Raw genomic sequence first — 17,792 nt, forward strand, 5'->3', positions numbered from 1 at the left:
CTGTCAGTCTCCACGGGGAGACCCGCCCCTCTCTCCTTTGCGGGACGGAAGCGAGCGGTTGCGCTCCTTTTCGGCCCCTCCCCCCCTCCGCCGTGCGCTGGTCCGGGCCCGCCGAGTCGGGATGAGCCGCGCGTCGCCATGGAGACCAAACGGGCCGAGATTCCCAGCAGCGTCCTCGACGACCTGTGCAGGTGACGCTGGGGCCCCCGCGGCTCCCCGCCCCCACCCCCGCCGGCCCGGCCCCGCGGCTTGGGGTTGAGGCCGCCTTCCCTTGCAGCAGGACCCGTTGGTAAACAGGCGCGGCCTGTTCCATCCAGCGCCCCTCGCCCCGCCCCACGCCCAGCCCCGCCGCGCGTGGGGCGGGAGGGAGGCCAAATAGCCTGCAAGGGAAGAGCCCCACGTGTGTCTCCTTTGCAGGAGGATCCACTGGTAAAATTCGTTTGCGACCCTTTTGTCTGCTCTTGTGACCCTCAGGTTGAGAGACGCTTGGTGTCACTGGCACCTGCTCTGACCTGCTGAGCTGTGGGGCTCTGGGGCCAGCACATGGTCACATCTTGGAAATCCCCAGCTGTAGGCTCCAACTTCTGTTTTTCACAGAATCACAGGAAGTTCGGGTTGGAAGGGACCTCAGGAGGCCATCCAGTCCAACCTACTGCTCAAGGCAGGACCATCCCTATCTAGATCATCCTAGCCAAAGCTTTATTTAGCTGGGTTTTGAAAACCTCCAAGGATGGAGAATCCACAGTCTCTTTGCGGGGTGGTGGGGGGGTGTCTAAGATGATGGACATGGGGAAAGTTTTAGGTATTTTAGGCAGCATCCTCCAGCCCCCACGTACTCGGCACCCATGTCCCCGCGTATCCAAATGACACAGTCCTGCCCTTTCTGAATGACATGCTATCTGCATGTGCTTGAACTGTGCCTTGGAGCTGTACTGAGCAGGTATTGTCTGTCTATGTAGACCGCTCTGCAGGGTGAATACCACACCTGCTAAGTTTTGCATCCCTTGCACCTTTATGCACATGATGCCATATGGTTTACCTTTGCTTACGTGTTGTTACCAGTGAGCAAAAAAAAATCATTAATGCAGAGTGAATGTTGCTAATGTCCTTCCAGAGCATCCAAAACAACAAAAGCTAAAGCAGAATTAAACTATTGCATCTTTTATTGCTTATAGTCCCTGGTGAGCTGTTGCTGACACACTGCATTGCTTAAGTGAGGAATTCCGGGGGGGTGGAGAGAAGGGTTGGCTTTCTGAAGGTTTGTATGCAACTCATTCCTTTAATTGCACACATGGGGAGCAGGCACAGGCCCCCAGACCAGTCATTGTGTTGCTAATTAATCTAGTTTGTTACTGCAGGTAATTCCCTTGCTTTTTCAAAATAGCTGCATCTGATGCAGTGAATGGAAATGACAAAAGTAGGACTGCAGCGGGGAGTGCATGTAAATGGTTGCTAGTGACTGCTGCCAACTCCAGGAGGGTAAAGATAAGGTTAAATTCTACTGTTTCAAAGTCTGAAGTTGAAGTTTTGCTGAATTTGATGTTCTGGAAGGGCATGACAGACCACCATACAGCCTTAGCTTTGTGTTAATGATTTTTTTTCTGTCATTGAATACTAATAAATTATGAGCCCCTTAAATTAAGAATTTAACCTTATCTTTACCCTCCTGGAGAATTTTTGTAGAAGGAAGATAATTCTTGCTTTCTTTAGCTGTTACTTGCTTCAGTGGTGAGGTGCCTGGCCTTCTGTCTAGCCTTCAGCCAAACCATTTGGTTTGCTTGATTCAGTTTATCTCAGGAGTGTAAAAAATCAGTTGTTCAGGAAAGGCTGAATTATGCCGCTAAGTAGTGTTCATGAAGCATTGCTGCAAAAGTAGGTGGATGCATATATGATTCTGTGTTGTTACTGAATGTTTGTGAAGGTAAAAATTGTCTGTTAAGCTGTAATTGAGCTCTGTGTTTGCTGCTGAGTGCCATACTAAGTTAGCAGGGGCAAGTGGTACAGCATCTTATCCCATTTACTGTGCCTGGAGTGGGTATGGAAGGACTCTCAACAAATAGTTTCTCTTTCTCTTCGATGGGCCTTGACACTGAATGCAGAGCTGCTGGCTCCATAATATGCAGCAGTGCACTTCAGTAGGGAGGAGTGGTCGTTTCCCCTTACATCAACCATTAAGGCATACATGGTTGCTAGTTGATCCTGCCCAGGAGTCAGCACTGTTATAGTAGACGTTTCTGTGTAACTTATAGTTAGCTTTGGAAATCTAGTTAATGAAAGGTGAAGGGCATTTAATGTCCAAGTAGCTGTCTGTTTGCACACTTAGGCAGACATTATGTCAGAATCAGGAGGCTTTCTTAACATCCAAAAGATCTAAAATAAGGGTGCATAACTCAAATTTTGTAAGGTATACTTTCCAGTGGAGAGCAGCCACTAGTGACATCTGTTCTGCCCTCAAAGTATTTTCAAGTAGGAAACTGGAGTGCATTGCAGACACATGCATAAATTAACAGATCACATGCAGTCAGGGTCTGGGACTTCCTGTTTTGTTTTTCCTATTTTTGTTTAATAAAGTAGTTTAACAGAGAATTATGGCAGGCCTCTGCGATTATAGCCCCAGGCTGTGCATTGAGCATCCCTAATATGGAAACTTCAGTGTCTAGAAGTGTGTATTCTACAAAACTTTCATGGGCCCTGGCTGGATAAATCCAACTGGCTGCTTTTAGGGTTTGTATTTCTCTCTCGGGACTTAGCATTCCTGTTAGGGGTGGTGAGGAGTACTGTAATGTTACCTAAAATAAAATACATGCTCAGTCTCAAGTATTCAGTTACAGTCCTGAATTCATCAAGTTCTAACTATAAAAGTGTTGAAGACTTTGCTGTGGCAAAAAGAATCCAAATACAAGTCCTTTAGAATAAGTTTGTTAAAAAAGATGTAATTTTCTACAGTAGTAGACCTTTCCATCTCCTGAAACCTGCTTATAAAAAGGGGATCAGACATATGATAGTATAAACCAGCAGTGCTCATGGTCTTCACCCTGCTGTCTGGATGAATGGCAGGGGGCTGTTCATAGGCTGGATTGGGCCTCCTGCTGCTGCCCAGCTGGGATCAGGCTCTGGGGCCCTGCATCGCTGCTACCTTGCTGGGATCAGGCTTTGAGGGCCTTGTGCTGCCACCTGGCCCTCACATGCCACTGCATTTCTGCCTATTTGTAACATTCAAATACCATGGGCCCTAAGGCCCACCTGGCTAACTAGTAGTCCCTATTGTATGGGGGGCTAATGGGTGAATGCTACAGCAAAATACCTGGAACAACAAAGGCAAAAAACAGGACAGGAGTGACACAAGGGCCAAAGGGTCAAAATGTGAAAATGAGTGTGCCCGAGTGCGACACTGAACAGAGCCCCCCGGGCTGCACCCACTGGTCCTCAAAGGAGCCGGTGGATGCTGCCACTGGTGCTCTTCCTGGAAACGTGCACAGACAAGTGAGAGGAAAGTGGCCTGGCAGTCTCCAGGCATCTTCCCGGCTAGAGCCTCTTCCTGGTCAAGTACAGGACCCACTTGGCCATGGCCAGGAGGAGGTTGACCAGGAGGTCCTGGTACTTGGTGGAGCTGTGGGTGGGGTGACCAAAAACAAAAAGGTGGGGGGTGAAATTCAACCAGAACCTCAGGAGGAGTTCTGGAGGTGGAGGGGCTGCAGCCTGGCACACTTGGGTCATGTATACCAGGGTTTCCCATGATGATGGCTCTGTGGAGGAGCTGCCAGCTGAGGTCACCAGTGGCTCATGGGATGAGGGTGGCCACTGGAGTCCTGATCTAATGTGCAGGACTTCACAAAGATCCATGGGGAACCTGGCAGGCTGGATGACAAAATATATGGGGCTAGATCTGGCCTGTGGGCTGCAGGTTCAGCACCCCTAGTGTAAACAGTAACAGTGTGCATTGGCTACAAAATTGTATTTCTGAAAGAAAAAATCTTTGAAAACAACATCATCAGCCCAGTGGCACTTTCAGGAAAGCATGCTATAAAGTCAAAATCTTTATTTGCAAATAAGCAAGAGATTGCTAATTCTCATAACAGTCTTAATCAATGAACTGTGGTTTTGCAGTAGGTAAACATAAAATCAAAATTATACCTTGGCATATAATTTCTTCCAGTGCTGTTCTTAAGCTGTTTATAGATTTCATAGACATTAGGGCTAGAAGAGACCTTGTAAGATCATCGGGTCCAGCCCCCTGCCCAAGGGGCAGGAAGTCAGCTAGGATCAAAGAATCCCAGCAAGATAAGCATCCAAAAGTCTCTTAAAGGTGTCCAAAGTAGGTGCTTGCATCACCTCTAGGGGGAGTCTTTTCCAGACCGTGGGGGCTCAGACAGTAAAGTTTTTCCTTATGTCCAGCTTAAAATGGTCTTACAGGAGTTTGTGACCATTGGACTTTGTCATCTGTTGGGGTGCTCTGGTGAACAGGTGTTTCCCCCAGATCCTGATGCACACCCCTTATGTACTTATAGGCTGCCACCAAGTCACCCCTGAGCCTGTACTTCTCCAGGCTGAAGAGTCCCATAGTTTGGAGCCTATCTTTGTAAGGCCTCTTCTCTTGCTCTTTGATCATGCGTGTGGCTCTCCTCTGGACTCTCTCAAGCTTTTCCACGTCCTTCCTAAATTGTGGAGCCCAGAATTGGATGCAGTACTTCATCTGTGGCCTCACCAAGGACAAGTACAGCAGGAGGATGATATCCTGGGCTCTGCTTGAGATGCATCAGTAGAATTACAAATTGCAAGACAGAGACCCAAACTTTGACATAGTTGGGCATGGCATGGCATGATGCACAAATGTGGAAATCGGGGATCAGATCCCAATTATGCCATTGAATTAACACTTCTCAGGATCTTGGAGAGGCACAGGTTGGAATTAAAATGGCAGTTAACTTTTTTGATCAACTTTTTAATGCCATTTTTCTGATAGTACCTTTAAAAATAATGTTTGTGATCTGTTGTTTTGTTTCTTGCCCTTGCATAAATCAGATGCTGAATGTGCTCATGTACTCTGATCCTTTCTCCTTTTTAAGTCTGGTCACACTATTTCTGCTGATTCTTCAGTTCCATGTTTGACTTTTGACTCTGCAAAAAGGATGTTTGCCAATAATAATGACAAGCTTTTTTACCAGACAGTTACAATGACCAAAAAATATATATATATATATTTCTTTAACCTTCCAGTGTACGTCTTTAGTGTAATGGCTATTGGCAGGAGTGGTAGGGATACCTATATCAAAATAAATAAATAAATCAGACCCTCAAAGGATAGCTATCTGGCAAAGCATACTGCTACTGCAGCAAGTTACCATCACTATCACAGGTGTGAGTAAGGTCCCTCTTTGCAGAGGACTGTTTATACTTAGTGAATATTGCTAAAGCATATTCTGAAAAGGTAGCTTTCTGGCTCCTAGTTGTAGCATTGGTGTCCCATGTCCATATCTGGCAGGTCTCTGAAGTTAGATTTGGAGGGACTTTGCTGGATAGCTTAAACATGACAATTTAAGTTTGAAAACAGTAAGCTATGATGAATTTTAAAATGATTCTGTTTTATTGATTTAAAACAAAAATTGGAAATTTTATTGTTTGAACGTGAATCTTCTTTAAGTCTAGAAATGTGTGCTGCAACATGAGCTAGCACAGGGCTGTTCAGCTGACAGCCCACAGGCTGCGAGCAGCTCCTAGACTCCTGGCTTGGGTACCATTCCTGGCTTTGCACTTTTGCTACTACTTTTGGAGTCCCTGGACTTCCTCTCCATCCTCCAGCTTCCTTTGCTTGCACCTGCTCCAGGGGGTGGTGTCGAGTGATATGGTCCATGGGGTCGAGGACTTTGAAGAACCTGGGGACCCTGCACAAGGCAGCCATGGGTGCCGGGGCCTGTGTGGCACAGTGGGGCTGTGCAGCACTGTGGGGAACTGGCATGGTACAGTGCGGGGCTTGCGAGGCATGGCACAGCACATTGGGCCCTGTGATGCAGTGGGGGAGGGCTTGCATGTTGCACTACATCAAGTACCCCTGCGGTATAGAGTGAGGGGACTCTTGCAAGATGTCAGGGGGCTGTTGTGGCATGGAATATTGCTCTTGCAGCAGGTTGGGGGGCTCCTGTAGTGTGGGCAGGGGCAATGTGGGTTGCATGGTCTTCGGGGGTCTGTGGTCTGTGCAGTGTGTGGCTGAGGGCCCTCTAGTGCCTGTTCACTCAGAAGCTGGACAGTCCTGTGCAGTGTATGAGGAGCAGAAAGTAGACTGGGAAAATAAAATGATTTAATTTACTATGTTTACTGTCTGCTCCACAGGAAAAATGCATAGGCGGGGATAGCCAAGATAAATCACATTTTAAAGTTATAGTATTTGAATAGCTTGTAATGGCATTAACAAGCAAGGAAACATTCTTGTTGGATATTTAAGTTGACAGCAGCCATAGGAGCATTTTGTTGGTATAGCATTCATCTGACTCTTTTGAATTTTGTTCTGTACCATTTGTTCTGAAAACATAGCTGTGTGCTCTCATGATAGTCTGTTTTGAATTGACTTGTTTTTAGTTTTCTTGTAACATGGGGGTTCTCCACTTTTCACTTGCCTGCTAATGCTAAAGCCTTCACCTGATTGTCAAAAGCTTTGGTTGGGCAGACTGTTGGCATTGGATTTATGACCCAGATACCTTATTCCAGGCAGACCCAAAACCTCAGACTGACCACGACTTCTTCCATTCAATAATGGGCAAATTCTGTTGATACACAGTGATAGCAGATAGGGACAATGCAGGGAAGGCAAATGCCTGATTCTGTATCTACCAAACCGTGGGCTCACAAAGGAAAGGTATGTGTGGCCAACATGTGAGCTTTACCTTGTGGGTCTTGCTTGAATGTCAGTAGTCTTGGAGGTAGAGGACTGAGGCCCACCCTCTCAGTAGGGTAGGTAAGACAGGCTGGTGGTGTGCCCTCTGTTCATGGTGGCTTTGGGTTCCCTCCTTGGGGGACCTTTTGCTGCTCTGAAATCCTTCTTTTTGTTTTCTTTTTATCCTTTAATGACTCTTCATTTCTGAGTACCATTGATTGTTTTCCCTGTGGTCATCATACTGTCCATGTTCTGTTCTGTCAGCATATTCCTTTGTTTGCCAGACCCATCACATGCACACATCTTAGTTTGGTAATTTACCAGTGTCTTAATTTGGGCATGCCCCAGGCTTCTAATTTGATCTGTCCACCAAAACTGGGAATCCCAGGGGTCTGCAGCTGGTCCCTGTGACCTAGCTCCAATGTGGCAAGCCTATCTTATGTTTTGGATGCTGTTTGGATGTTTTTAATTTCCCTGGGTGTGTATGCCCACTTGTCTGTTAGCCTCAGGCACAGTGTCTGCCTTGAAGACTCTGAAACTTTGTCACAAATAGGCTTTTAGAAACAAGCTACCCCTTGCCATTCTCCTGGACCATTTTTCTAATACAATATCTACTTTACCTACAAACTGATTCCTAAAAGCAAATTTCTGAATATAATTTTCTAGTCATCACAGACCACCAGGAATATATCCATTGCCAGAGTCCCATAAATTGTTGTTTAAAGCTGCTGCTGTAATGCATTTTGCGTGTTAGAAATATTTCTTAAACTTCTGTGTGTGCATTTGGTTAATTAAATTTTCCTTTTCCAGCCGATTTATTTTGCACATCCCAAGTGAGGAGAGAGACAATGCGATCAGAGTGTGCTTTCAGATTGAACTTGCCCATTGGTTTTACTTGGATTTCTACATGCAGAACACACCAGGATTACCTCAGTGTGGGATAAGAGATTTTGCTAAAGCTGATATCCTTTGTATTTGTTTGTCATTTTAGTGTTTGTGTATAAAATGTGCACTGAAGTATAGCTATGAGATTTATTCTTAAAATCGCTGTCAGTACAACATAGTGAAGAAAAAAATAGGTTCTATTAAAATCCCTACTGTTTGTTCCTGTCAAAGTACTGCAGTGTTCAGGAATGGTCAAGGAAAGCTTAAGAGTGCTCTCTGTGGCATGTTTCTTTCCTAACATGATGGATTTCCATGGAGAAGCTGAAATGCACATTGACACTCTGGCTGTGCCTATTTGGAGATGGGACTGGTATACAGTTATGAGGAATACACCAACTGCAGCTTGTGTTCCTGATGAATCCATGCAGTTGGCCTCTGCTTTCTCTACTGATCCTTTGAACTTACAGAGTTTGAATGCTGTACCCTTTCTTCCTTGAAGGGGAATTTTGCAGAGTAAATTCTGTGGTAGTATCTGGTAGAGCTTTTTTCTTCTTCCCATATACTTTTACATAAGAGTGGAAGATCTGACCCTGACTTCCATAATACTTAATGATGGTGATTCCCAGGGTAGAAAACCTGGTGCTTGATTTTATGGTCAGCTGCTGGTGAGTTTGAAATGCTGGTAATTGAAAATAAACTTTGATCTGATTTTTATGATATTGGGGATGGGCGAGTCTTTCATGTTACCCTACTTCTGGGAATATACTAGTGTCATAAAACAAATGTATTCCTTGAATAATTGTGGGGTAATAAGTAGGAAATGTAACTTTATGGATAGTATGTACTCACTGTATATGATTTATATTTTCCATGTAAGTCCTGGCTTAGTACTTTTTTTGTACACTGATACAGAGCTTTTTATTAGAAAGAAAAGCAGTAAGATTGTGTGTTGATTTTACAGATTGTTTGGAGAGCCTTATCCATAAGAACAGTACAGCATGCTATCTAGTTCTAGGTTTTTTGGGTCATTTAATGAGCCAGTAAAGACTGCCAAGTGTGTTTAAGTAGATAGATAGTGATTTAATCAGAATTAAAATATTCTTGAGCTCAGCTGATTAAGGATGGATTCTAGGTAGTGGTTTGGCTAGCTGCTGTGGGGAGCAGATGTATCCATGTTGATCCATGATATGTGCTTTCTTGGCAAATATAGGTTTAGAACAGGATCATCTCTTTGGCGTAACTTGCTTTTAAATTGGTAAGAAATTTGCTTTTTAGCTCCAGTTGGGCTACTTGTGTTTATTTAAAGTTATAAAATGATACCATTTTTAATTAAACTTTTTCTAAGTAGCTTGTCTTAGAATAGTAAAGCACTTATGTGCCTCCTCAACTTGTAGGATGTAATGTAATATTGGATTGTTTGTATGACTTCAGCTTCAAATAAACCTGAGAGAAATCTAGAAGAACAAAACCCTATTCCATATAGAGAGTAGTAGTTGTAACAATTTATTTTGGGTAGATCTGTACGTATGTGTGAGTTACGAGTTCAGGTTAAGCATTAATTTCCTTAACATATTTCTTTACTCTTCAATCATTGCCCTTTTTTACTGCCTCAAGGTGAAGATGTGCAAAAGGTTTTAGATGAGTGGAAGGAATATAAAATGGGAGTACCAACCTATGGTGCAATTATTCTTGATGAGACACTTGAAAATGTAAGTTTGAAGCCAATCTGTGAGGTGGTTTGTACAAGATGGGGGTAACTGGGGGGATGTTAACTAGGCTTTAACTAACACCAGGATTTTTTGTTTTGGCGGGGAAAAACATTTTCAGTCTGAGGATCATAGATAATGGCGTCAGAATACAGCAGGATTTTTGTCACATTCCTATCATTATGTTTGTGTAGATTTTTCTTTTTTGCAGGAGTGTGTTAGGAAGTGGGGGTGTTCCTACTATCTGTATACCAGAGGCAGCTGGTGCATGGTCTTTCCAAATTTTGCCAAAATGTTATATGATAAAAATAATAGAGTTGATAACTCTTTGTCTAACCTTCGCCAACCTTGTGGGCGAACTACTGAAAATGAACATATGAGGGTCCCTCCAAAGCATTGTTTTTGAGATTAAGACAAAGCAGTGAGATAAATGGGTATCTGACTGTTGTCTTCATTTTCTGCAGGTACTGTTGGTTCAGGGATATTTAGCAAAATCTGGCTGGGGATTTCCAAAAGGGAAAGTAAATAAAGAAGAGGCTCCACATGACTGTGCTGCTCGAGAGGTGAGCTCCATGTATGATTGTTTAAATTTTCCTTACTCGTAAATTAACGTGCACAAGTAATTCAGCAGTAGTTGTCCTTGTTCATGCTGAGTAGGATATTAGTGCAGGTTCAAAAGCAATTCCACTCTGCCTTTTTACAGAAAGCTTCTGCTTTGGAATATGGCTGCTGTAAGCATTTTATTCCCTCTGCTGTCAGCTGTAGGAATCAAAAGTCTGTGCCCAGTGTAAAGTCAGGGCTTGAAATTAATGTGTTCTTGAAATTTTTTGATTGCTCTGTATCTTGATTGTTGTTAGGGTCAGCAAGTAACTTTTTCACCTTTTGGAACATCAGTTAAATCTGTCAGGTTGGCCTGGTAATTATTGATTTGGGTGTCTAGAAAGTCCCTAGCTGCTCTGGCCCTTGGGATTAGTTGTCTGGTGATGTAAAATTAATCTCTTTTCCTTGATACCAATTTGTGAAGAAGGAACTGAAATATAAAAAACTTCTTGGAATGACCAGTGGAAGAGAAATGTACATCAAAAGTAAAATGAGGATCCAATTTGGAAAATGACTAAAAATAAGTGAATGTGAGAATCTGTTTTTTTGTGGTAGTGATTCAATACAAGTTTGTCCAGCTGCCTTGGGGATAGAAATTTTAGACGTACTTCTAGAAGACTGTTGTCTTACATAAAAAGAATATATTTGTGTGGCAAATTAAGATGACAGAAGACTTTTTGGTATTTCTGCACAGTCTGGGGTTGTCACTTAAAAAGTTGGTGTTAAGGGAAAAGTACACTATTATGGTAAAATGCATGAACAGTTCCAGCTTTTTATGCTCTTCCCTATTATAGAAATAAAGGGTCACGGTCAGTGACACAAAATAGAAAGCTATGGTGCATAACCTGCCTGTGGAATTTACCATTGCAGAAAGCCAGGCACACACTGAATCTGGATGTAAAAGTGGCTTGGATAATTTTATGTCCAATTTTTATCTTTACTTATATAAAGATGGGGGTAATAAACTCTCACTTGGAGATACTGGGAGATGGAATTGGATTGCCAAATAAGGTAGTAAAAAGCATTTGATTTCCTGTCTGGGTTGAACGAGTTTCTTGGAATTCATTGCTTTCTAAGTATACCTGTTGTGGGTTAGGGGGTGGCTCCTTATTTCTAATTTTCTGAAGGTATCTTCCAATTTACACGAGCTGTTTGAGAGGACATTGAAAGCTTCAGGTAAGGAGAAAAATAAGATCTGGCTGTGTTTAAAGTATTGTTTCAATCTGTAATATAATACAGTTCCAGCACTTCACATCCAGTTTAGATATGTCAGTGTAGAACAGCTGTGTGCAGCCTTTTCAGGTTATGGGCCAGAATGGCTCAGTTCAGATGAGAGGCAGGCAGGTGAGTGGGAGCTAGGACCCAGTTATTGCTGTCACCACTTTTTGTCATTGTTACTTCTTCATGGTGGCAACTACAGCTGAAGCCCCATGTTCCTTCTCACAAGCCTTAGGTTTTTGACCCCTGAGGCAGAATATTACTTATAACACTTAGAGAAACGCATAAGAAGAAAGTACAGTAATGCACTAGAACAAACCAGTTGAAAACATGGCTTGGAAAATTAGATAAGGAGAGGGGAGAACAGTGGTTATAGTTATGAGATTGTGCAGCTGCAGCATAGCGCTTGAGAGGATAAGATAAAAAATATGCTTCCCCCGCCCCCCATAAAGGCGAGATTGGTGCATTTTTCTAATGCATCTCTTTTCCCCAAGGAAACGGCCTGCCAAGAGGTATCAACGATCTGGCCCATGGGCCACTCATGGCTTGTGGAAGCCTATCATTTGGCCCCTGATGTTGATGTCTGAGTTGACCCATGTGCCATGTTAGGCTGGCTCCACATACAGTACCTGGGATTCATGCTACATGTGGCATGCACTTCATCTGGTGCAGGACCTGTGCTGCACATCTACGACACATGCAGCACAGTCCTAGGCCAGCCCAGGGGAACATTGTGAGCTGCATGGATTCCAGACTGGCTGGGGTGGGCACCTCATGTGGCATAGGTCTCAGAATGGGCACTGCATGGACTGGATCCGAGGGATCTGTAGGCCCAGTCTGACCCTTGGACTGGTTCCACTTTACTCATCTGGCCTACAGGCCCAGATGTTTGATACCCCTGGGCTAAGCAGTCTTTCTCTTGCTTGCTTTTTGGCTTCTGACAATTTCTCTGGTATAGATGATAGTATATCTACTTAACTCATTCTCTACTTCTGAGAAATGTGGGATGACTAGCTGATTTTGCTCTTTCTGCCTTTATTCTTTCATCCTGTTTTACAGAATGCTTTTTCTGTATTCATGGAATACTGTTGCTTTCTTCCTTCAATGTCTCTATATTGGTGGTTCTCAACATTTTTTAGACTCCAGGGCCCCCTTGGAAAATACTGGCTCTTAGTTTACTTGTTTGTTGACTGCAAAAAAATAATTGAGCAATTATTCTGTTGCAAAGAACTCAAACCATACCAGGTCAGAAAGGTTTTAACACTTTGGGGTTCTATTTGAATTCTCTTGGTTTATCTTGTGAGTCATGTTTGTACACCTAACGGTACTAACATTGTGTGGCACCCCTGAAAGGACCTCTGTGGCACCTTGGTTGAGAATCACTACGCTATGTACACAACCTTAACCTTTGTGCTGTTACTTTGAAAGTCTGACCTGCAAAATCTAATTTATTTTCTATGCTGCTCAGGTGTTTGAAGAAACTGGTTTTGATATCAAAGATTACATCTGCAAAGATGACTACATTGAGCTGCGAATCAACGACCAGATAGCACGATTATACATCATTCCAGGAGTTCCAAAGGACACAAAATTCAATCCCAAAACCAGAAGAGAAATTCGGGTATGCATAATTATTGCTGACCAGCTGTTCATTAAGATGCCACGTTTATAATAGCCTGCATGCTCCAGTACTAGGTTTATCTGTGACAGTAAAGCACATCCTTCTCTCTTCTAACTGTTATATTTTTGTAGCTAATAGTCTTTATTAAATCTTAACTAAATTCCTTGGTGCTTGGATTCTTCTGAGAATATCAGTATATAAAGGATACTCTGCAAAAGCCTACACACCAGAAAAGAAAAATGGGGGCTGCTCTAACTCTCTAGGTAGCCCATACCATGCGGATCTTAGTGTGCAGCAAACACCAGGGATCAGGCTGGGGTGTGGAGTGTGGTGGGAGCCAGCCATTGTGTGTGATATTTGTACTCAGTGGACTTATAGAAGCTGTTGCAGAGGGAAGAAATCCTGAACAATTTCTGGTACTGTTAATGACATTAATCTTTTCATGGTGTTTGAATTTTTCTTGTCATGCAAATAAATTCAAGAGTAGTATTTGAAAATTAGGATCAACTTTAACCGTATCTGTATTTTTGGAATTCCAAATGCAAGAGGAATGCTCTCTTCCTCCTATTTAGATTCCTCAAAAGTATAAATGGTTTCCTTGCTTTAGGTGCCTTTTTGGTGTCATCTAGCTTAGGGGTTCCCAACCCTCAGGCCACAGCCTGGTACTGGGCCATGAAGGGTGGGCTGCCAATCTGCAGGAGGGTTGGCTGCTGGAGCAGAAGTGACCATGGACCGGCAAATTGTGGACTGGAAGTGAACGGTGTACTGTGGACCGGTAGCCAACCCTTTTTTATACTGAGTATAAAAAAGGGTTGGCTGCCTGCCCGCAGTATGCCGGTCACTGCTGGTGCGCAGTTTGCTGGTCTGCAGTCACTTCCGGTCCACTGTTTGCCAGTCCTCAGCATAAAAAGGTTGGGAACACCTGATCTAGCTAAACTTTGAGTCTTTTTTTCTGAGGACTGGATAGAATTGTTTTGGAAAGTCCTTGCACTATTCTTTACCCTTTAAAGTATGCATGACTTGGCTGAAGCATGCAGCTAGAAAAAAGTTAAGTGAGGTTTTTTGTATATTGAATGGGTTTTCAGAGTACTTTATTTTTATGTAATTCATTTTAATGGCACGCTATGCAGAGTTCAAAATAGAAACATCATATTTGTTGTTATCAAAGTCTCATTCGTTAGAAAACAGTTATCTTGCCCCCTTTTTGGATTGCTTTTTTTTGTCATCAACCATAGGCTGGATTCAGTACTATAACAATACTTCAGTTTTTCTTATGTAGACATAGTGCATGCTGGAGCATTCTATGAGTGGGTGCTGGTGATCTGTTTGTTTGCATTTGCAATAAAATGTGGGGGATGGGAATGGTGAGAGAGAAATTTGCAAAACTATTTGTAGCCTCTGATTACCCTGGCTTTTCCTGGCATTGATGCAAATAAAGCACTGTTTGTTATTATAAACTTTATTTTAAATTAAACTTAATAAGTTACTGAGTACCATAGTCCACATTTTATGTATCCCTATCCTATCATTTTGGTGTGTTTTATGTGTTAGTGTCCATTACCGTGTGGTTGTGGTCAGAAAAGTGACTGTACCATTTTAAATAATTAGGTATGGTAATGAACAAACTCTTTCATAGTTGATTAATTCAAACCCTCCTGCAGTTTGAAGAATATCATTGTGGTTGATGTGCCATTCACTTAAATCCCTTCCAGACATCACTAAAGTAATTACTTTTTTCCTGTGTTTCAGCATATTGAATGGTTCTCTATTGACAAGTTACCATGCCATAGAAATGACATGACCCCAAAGTCCAAGCTAGGTTTGGCACCTAACAAGTTTTTCATGGCTATTCCCTTTATCAGGTATGTTCAAGAAAAGTCAAAGGCTAGCCCAGAACATTTCACCCTTTCTTGGCAAAAAGACTGTGTGTGTGTGTGTGTTTTGTTTGCTTAATGAAACTAGATTTTGCTGATTTTTTTTTTTTTTTTTTTTTTTTTAAATGCTAATATTTATAGACCATTGAGAGACTGGCTTTCTCGAAGGTATGGAGACTCCTCTGATAGTGACAATGGATTCTCATCTACTGGGAGCACGCCGTCCAAACCCAGCTTGGAAAAAGTGAGGTAATAAGTCGTGTCACTTAGAGCCCTGTCTTCAATCCTGCATAAAGCAAAAGTGGTCATAAAGCAAAAGTTTTTTCCTGTTTTAGAGTATTAACATTTATTATAATATAGTTTAGAAGTATTATTCTTAATAGGGTGAATGTTTAAACTGTGCTATCTGGCAAACTTTTTAAAATGGCAAAACTGAGAGAATGTCTTGAGTTTCCAGATGGGAATGTGGAGCACAAAGAAAGAGAGAGCTTTACAAAAAACTGAATTTCTCTATCAGAAAAGGTAGAACAAGTAGATAAGATTTCTAAAAATGTCAGGAATAATAGATCAAAGTTAAAAAGTCACTAAAAACAAAGGGATTGAGAAGTAATTTCAGAAGCAGCTGAATGAAACCTATGTTAGAGTGATAGCAAGAGGAGCGTTTTAAAAATCAGTGTGATAAGTCATTTGTGGAGTCAAACTTTGAATAGAATTGGGTGACTGGAAAGCTTTAAATGGAAATGAGCATATTGTAATGTTCATGGGTCACAGCAACTTCTCAAGCAAACTCCAGCTCCCAAAGAGAGTTTTCTTCAGCAATTCAGTGTAGTTCAGTGCCAAAGTTGCTGCTGGATAAAATAAAAATAAGCGTCACTGTGCCTGCCTCTTCCTGCTAGGTATGTCCCACTAGAGGAGGGAGGTTTCTTGTTACTTGATAAATAGGAGAAAGGGGAGTTTTTTTGTTATCTGATAAATACCCTTGGCTTTCAAAGCACTGGAAGTATTTTTCCTTACTGTCCAGCTGTTTCCCAAGTAAGCAAATGGTAAATTAGGAGAATACTAAGTTATACCTGTTTTCTCTAGTTCAGTTTTACTTCCACACCTTTCTACAGAAGCAAAAAAAAATGCAGTTCTGCTCTGATCAGAATAGCTTTGAAGTTTGCTTGCAAATAAAATGTTTCTTTGGTTTTTTTTTAATGTGCTAGATCCAAACTTCGTTATAGTCAGCAGGTGTTTGCAGATGCGCCTTTAGGAGACCAGTGGGCAAAACACAAGCAGCCACAACCACAGAAGCCATATAATCATTCTGAGATGTCTGAAGTTTTAAAAATTAAGGTAGGCTTTGTTTCGGAAGCCACTGGGTTTGTGTGGGCCCTTAAAAATTGATAGTACTTATTCAGACTCTTGGCTTTTGTTACCGTAAGGGGTGGTGGAACCATTATTACTTAAAAGGCTTTGGTATTTGGAGCAGGGGATAGGGCTTTGGTTGATTTCTTCTCTCACCTCTTCTGGTTGCCTGGTGGGTGAGAAGCTGTTTTAGTTTTATTGTGCCTCAGTTTCTCATCTGCAGAATATTTACTTTCAAGAATGCTTTGAGACATTTAGGTGAAAATTGCCTTTTGGCAAGTGTCATAATACAGGGGTGCATGCTGCTGATGTTTAATCTTAATATTTACTCCTTTCTTTGGGGGTATGATGGCTGACTCAGAACACGAGGGGCAATGGTAGAAAGCAATATCAAGACACTCCTAACCAAAAGAAGAGGACAAATGGGGTCCACAGCCAACCAGCTAAACAGAACCACACACTGGTAAGATATACAACAGTAACTGTTGCATTAACAACTTTGGTGACATTTAATTAAGTGTAGACTAAAGCTTTGGTGGTAAACACTAGATTGCCCAGTGATGTAAGCAGACCCAATTGAACAGTGTCCTTTGACTGTTGCGTATTAGAATTCCTCTGGGTAGCCTATTGCCAGCGAATTCTAGTGCATAATGGTGTTGGAGCAATGTTGTAGCCACAGTGGTTCAGGTATAATGTGAGGCAAGTCAGATAAGCTTTTGAATGGAAGGCATTCAATCTGGTGAAGAATTTGAAAGCTTGTTTAACTTGATCCTAAGCAAGTAGTTAGTCCAGCAGAAGATACCACCCGTGAAAACCATTGCTTTCCACCGCATAGCAGTCGGGCCTTTCTGTTGCTTTCTAGGTCTCTGCCAGATAAATGCCTAGTATATGATGCCAAGTCAAAATATATGTATAATTGGTTTGTGTGTGTGGCGACCTATTTTGTGGCATGGAAAAACTACATATTAATTGTAAAATATGTTTGCTTCCTCTCTGGCTAGAACTTGGACTTGTAGACTTGGAAAATTCTACCCCATAGTCTTACCTATACTATGCCACAGTAGGACTAAATTTAGTAATGTTTAGCCCCAAAGTTCATAGCAGTACTAATCTGTAGTGTTCCCTTGGGATATTCTTTCTTGCACCCACACAGACACCCTCCCCTGGCTCATTGTTGATGAGTTTGTGCATCAGATGAGTGCTCTTTTTGACCGTGGTTCTTGTTGAGATGTTCTCCAGGCTTCGCTCCTTGTGGCGTCGTTCTGACATATTATTAATTTGGCCAAACTCTGAAATGCCCCAGGGAAGAAGGCAGCACGTTGCCAGCCTCAGTGGCTCATCTCCCTGACTTCCCAGGCCTCTATGACTATGTGACTCAGTTCGTCAGTCTGTGCTTTGGCTGCTTTTTTTTCTGCTAATAAGCTGGACTCCAGCTGTTGCTTCCTAATTCCCTGCTGTCTGGTGCCATGTAGAAGTGCAGGGAGCATGCACTGTGATCCAAATAAGCCTCCCTTTTGCAGAAAGTAGGGAAGCAGGGGGATGGTTGCGGGCAGGGAAAGGGAACAACATGTCAGGTAACAAGTTGCAGCAGAAATGCTGAAATCTGTGGCCTCTTAGAAAAAACCAGGTTCCATAATTCTGGAATCCTGGAGTCTGTTGGAACCTTGACTGAG

The 17,792-nt window shown here is 42.5% G+C and overlaps 1 protein-coding gene across 2 annotated transcripts in view; it reads left to right on the plus strand.

Annotated features, from left to right (window-relative positions):
- Window positions 1-17,792, plus strand: part of DCP2 (decapping mRNA 2) — a 25,383-nt gene continuing 7,591 nt past the window's right edge. The window contains exons 1-9 of one of the 2 annotated variants that reach the window (XM_090038386.1): window positions 1-191; window positions 7,679-7,830; window positions 9,335-9,462; window positions 9,924-10,022; window positions 12,746-12,898; window positions 14,648-14,760; window positions 14,914-15,021; window positions 15,978-16,107; window positions 16,481-16,582. In XM_090038386.1, the coding sequence (XP_089894512.1) occupies window positions 139-191; window positions 7,679-7,830; window positions 9,335-9,462; window positions 9,924-10,022; window positions 12,746-12,898; window positions 14,648-14,760; window positions 14,914-15,021; window positions 15,978-16,107; window positions 16,481-16,582 (1,038 nt within the window). In that variant the 5' untranslated portion in view covers window positions 1-138. The remainder of the gene's footprint in view (window positions 192-7,678; window positions 7,831-9,334; window positions 9,463-9,923; window positions 10,023-12,745; window positions 12,899-14,647; window positions 14,761-14,913; window positions 15,022-15,977; window positions 16,108-16,480; window positions 16,583-17,792) is intronic. The other variant, XM_090038385.1, reaches the window with a different exon arrangement.

Source organism: Crocodylus siamensis, chromosome 3 (genome assembly GCF_052110815.1).
Source record: "Crocodylus siamensis isolate JL-2025a chromosome 3, ASM5211081v1, whole genome shotgun sequence".
NCBI classification, from domain to species: Eukaryota; Metazoa; Chordata; order Crocodylia; family Crocodylidae; genus Crocodylus; species Crocodylus siamensis.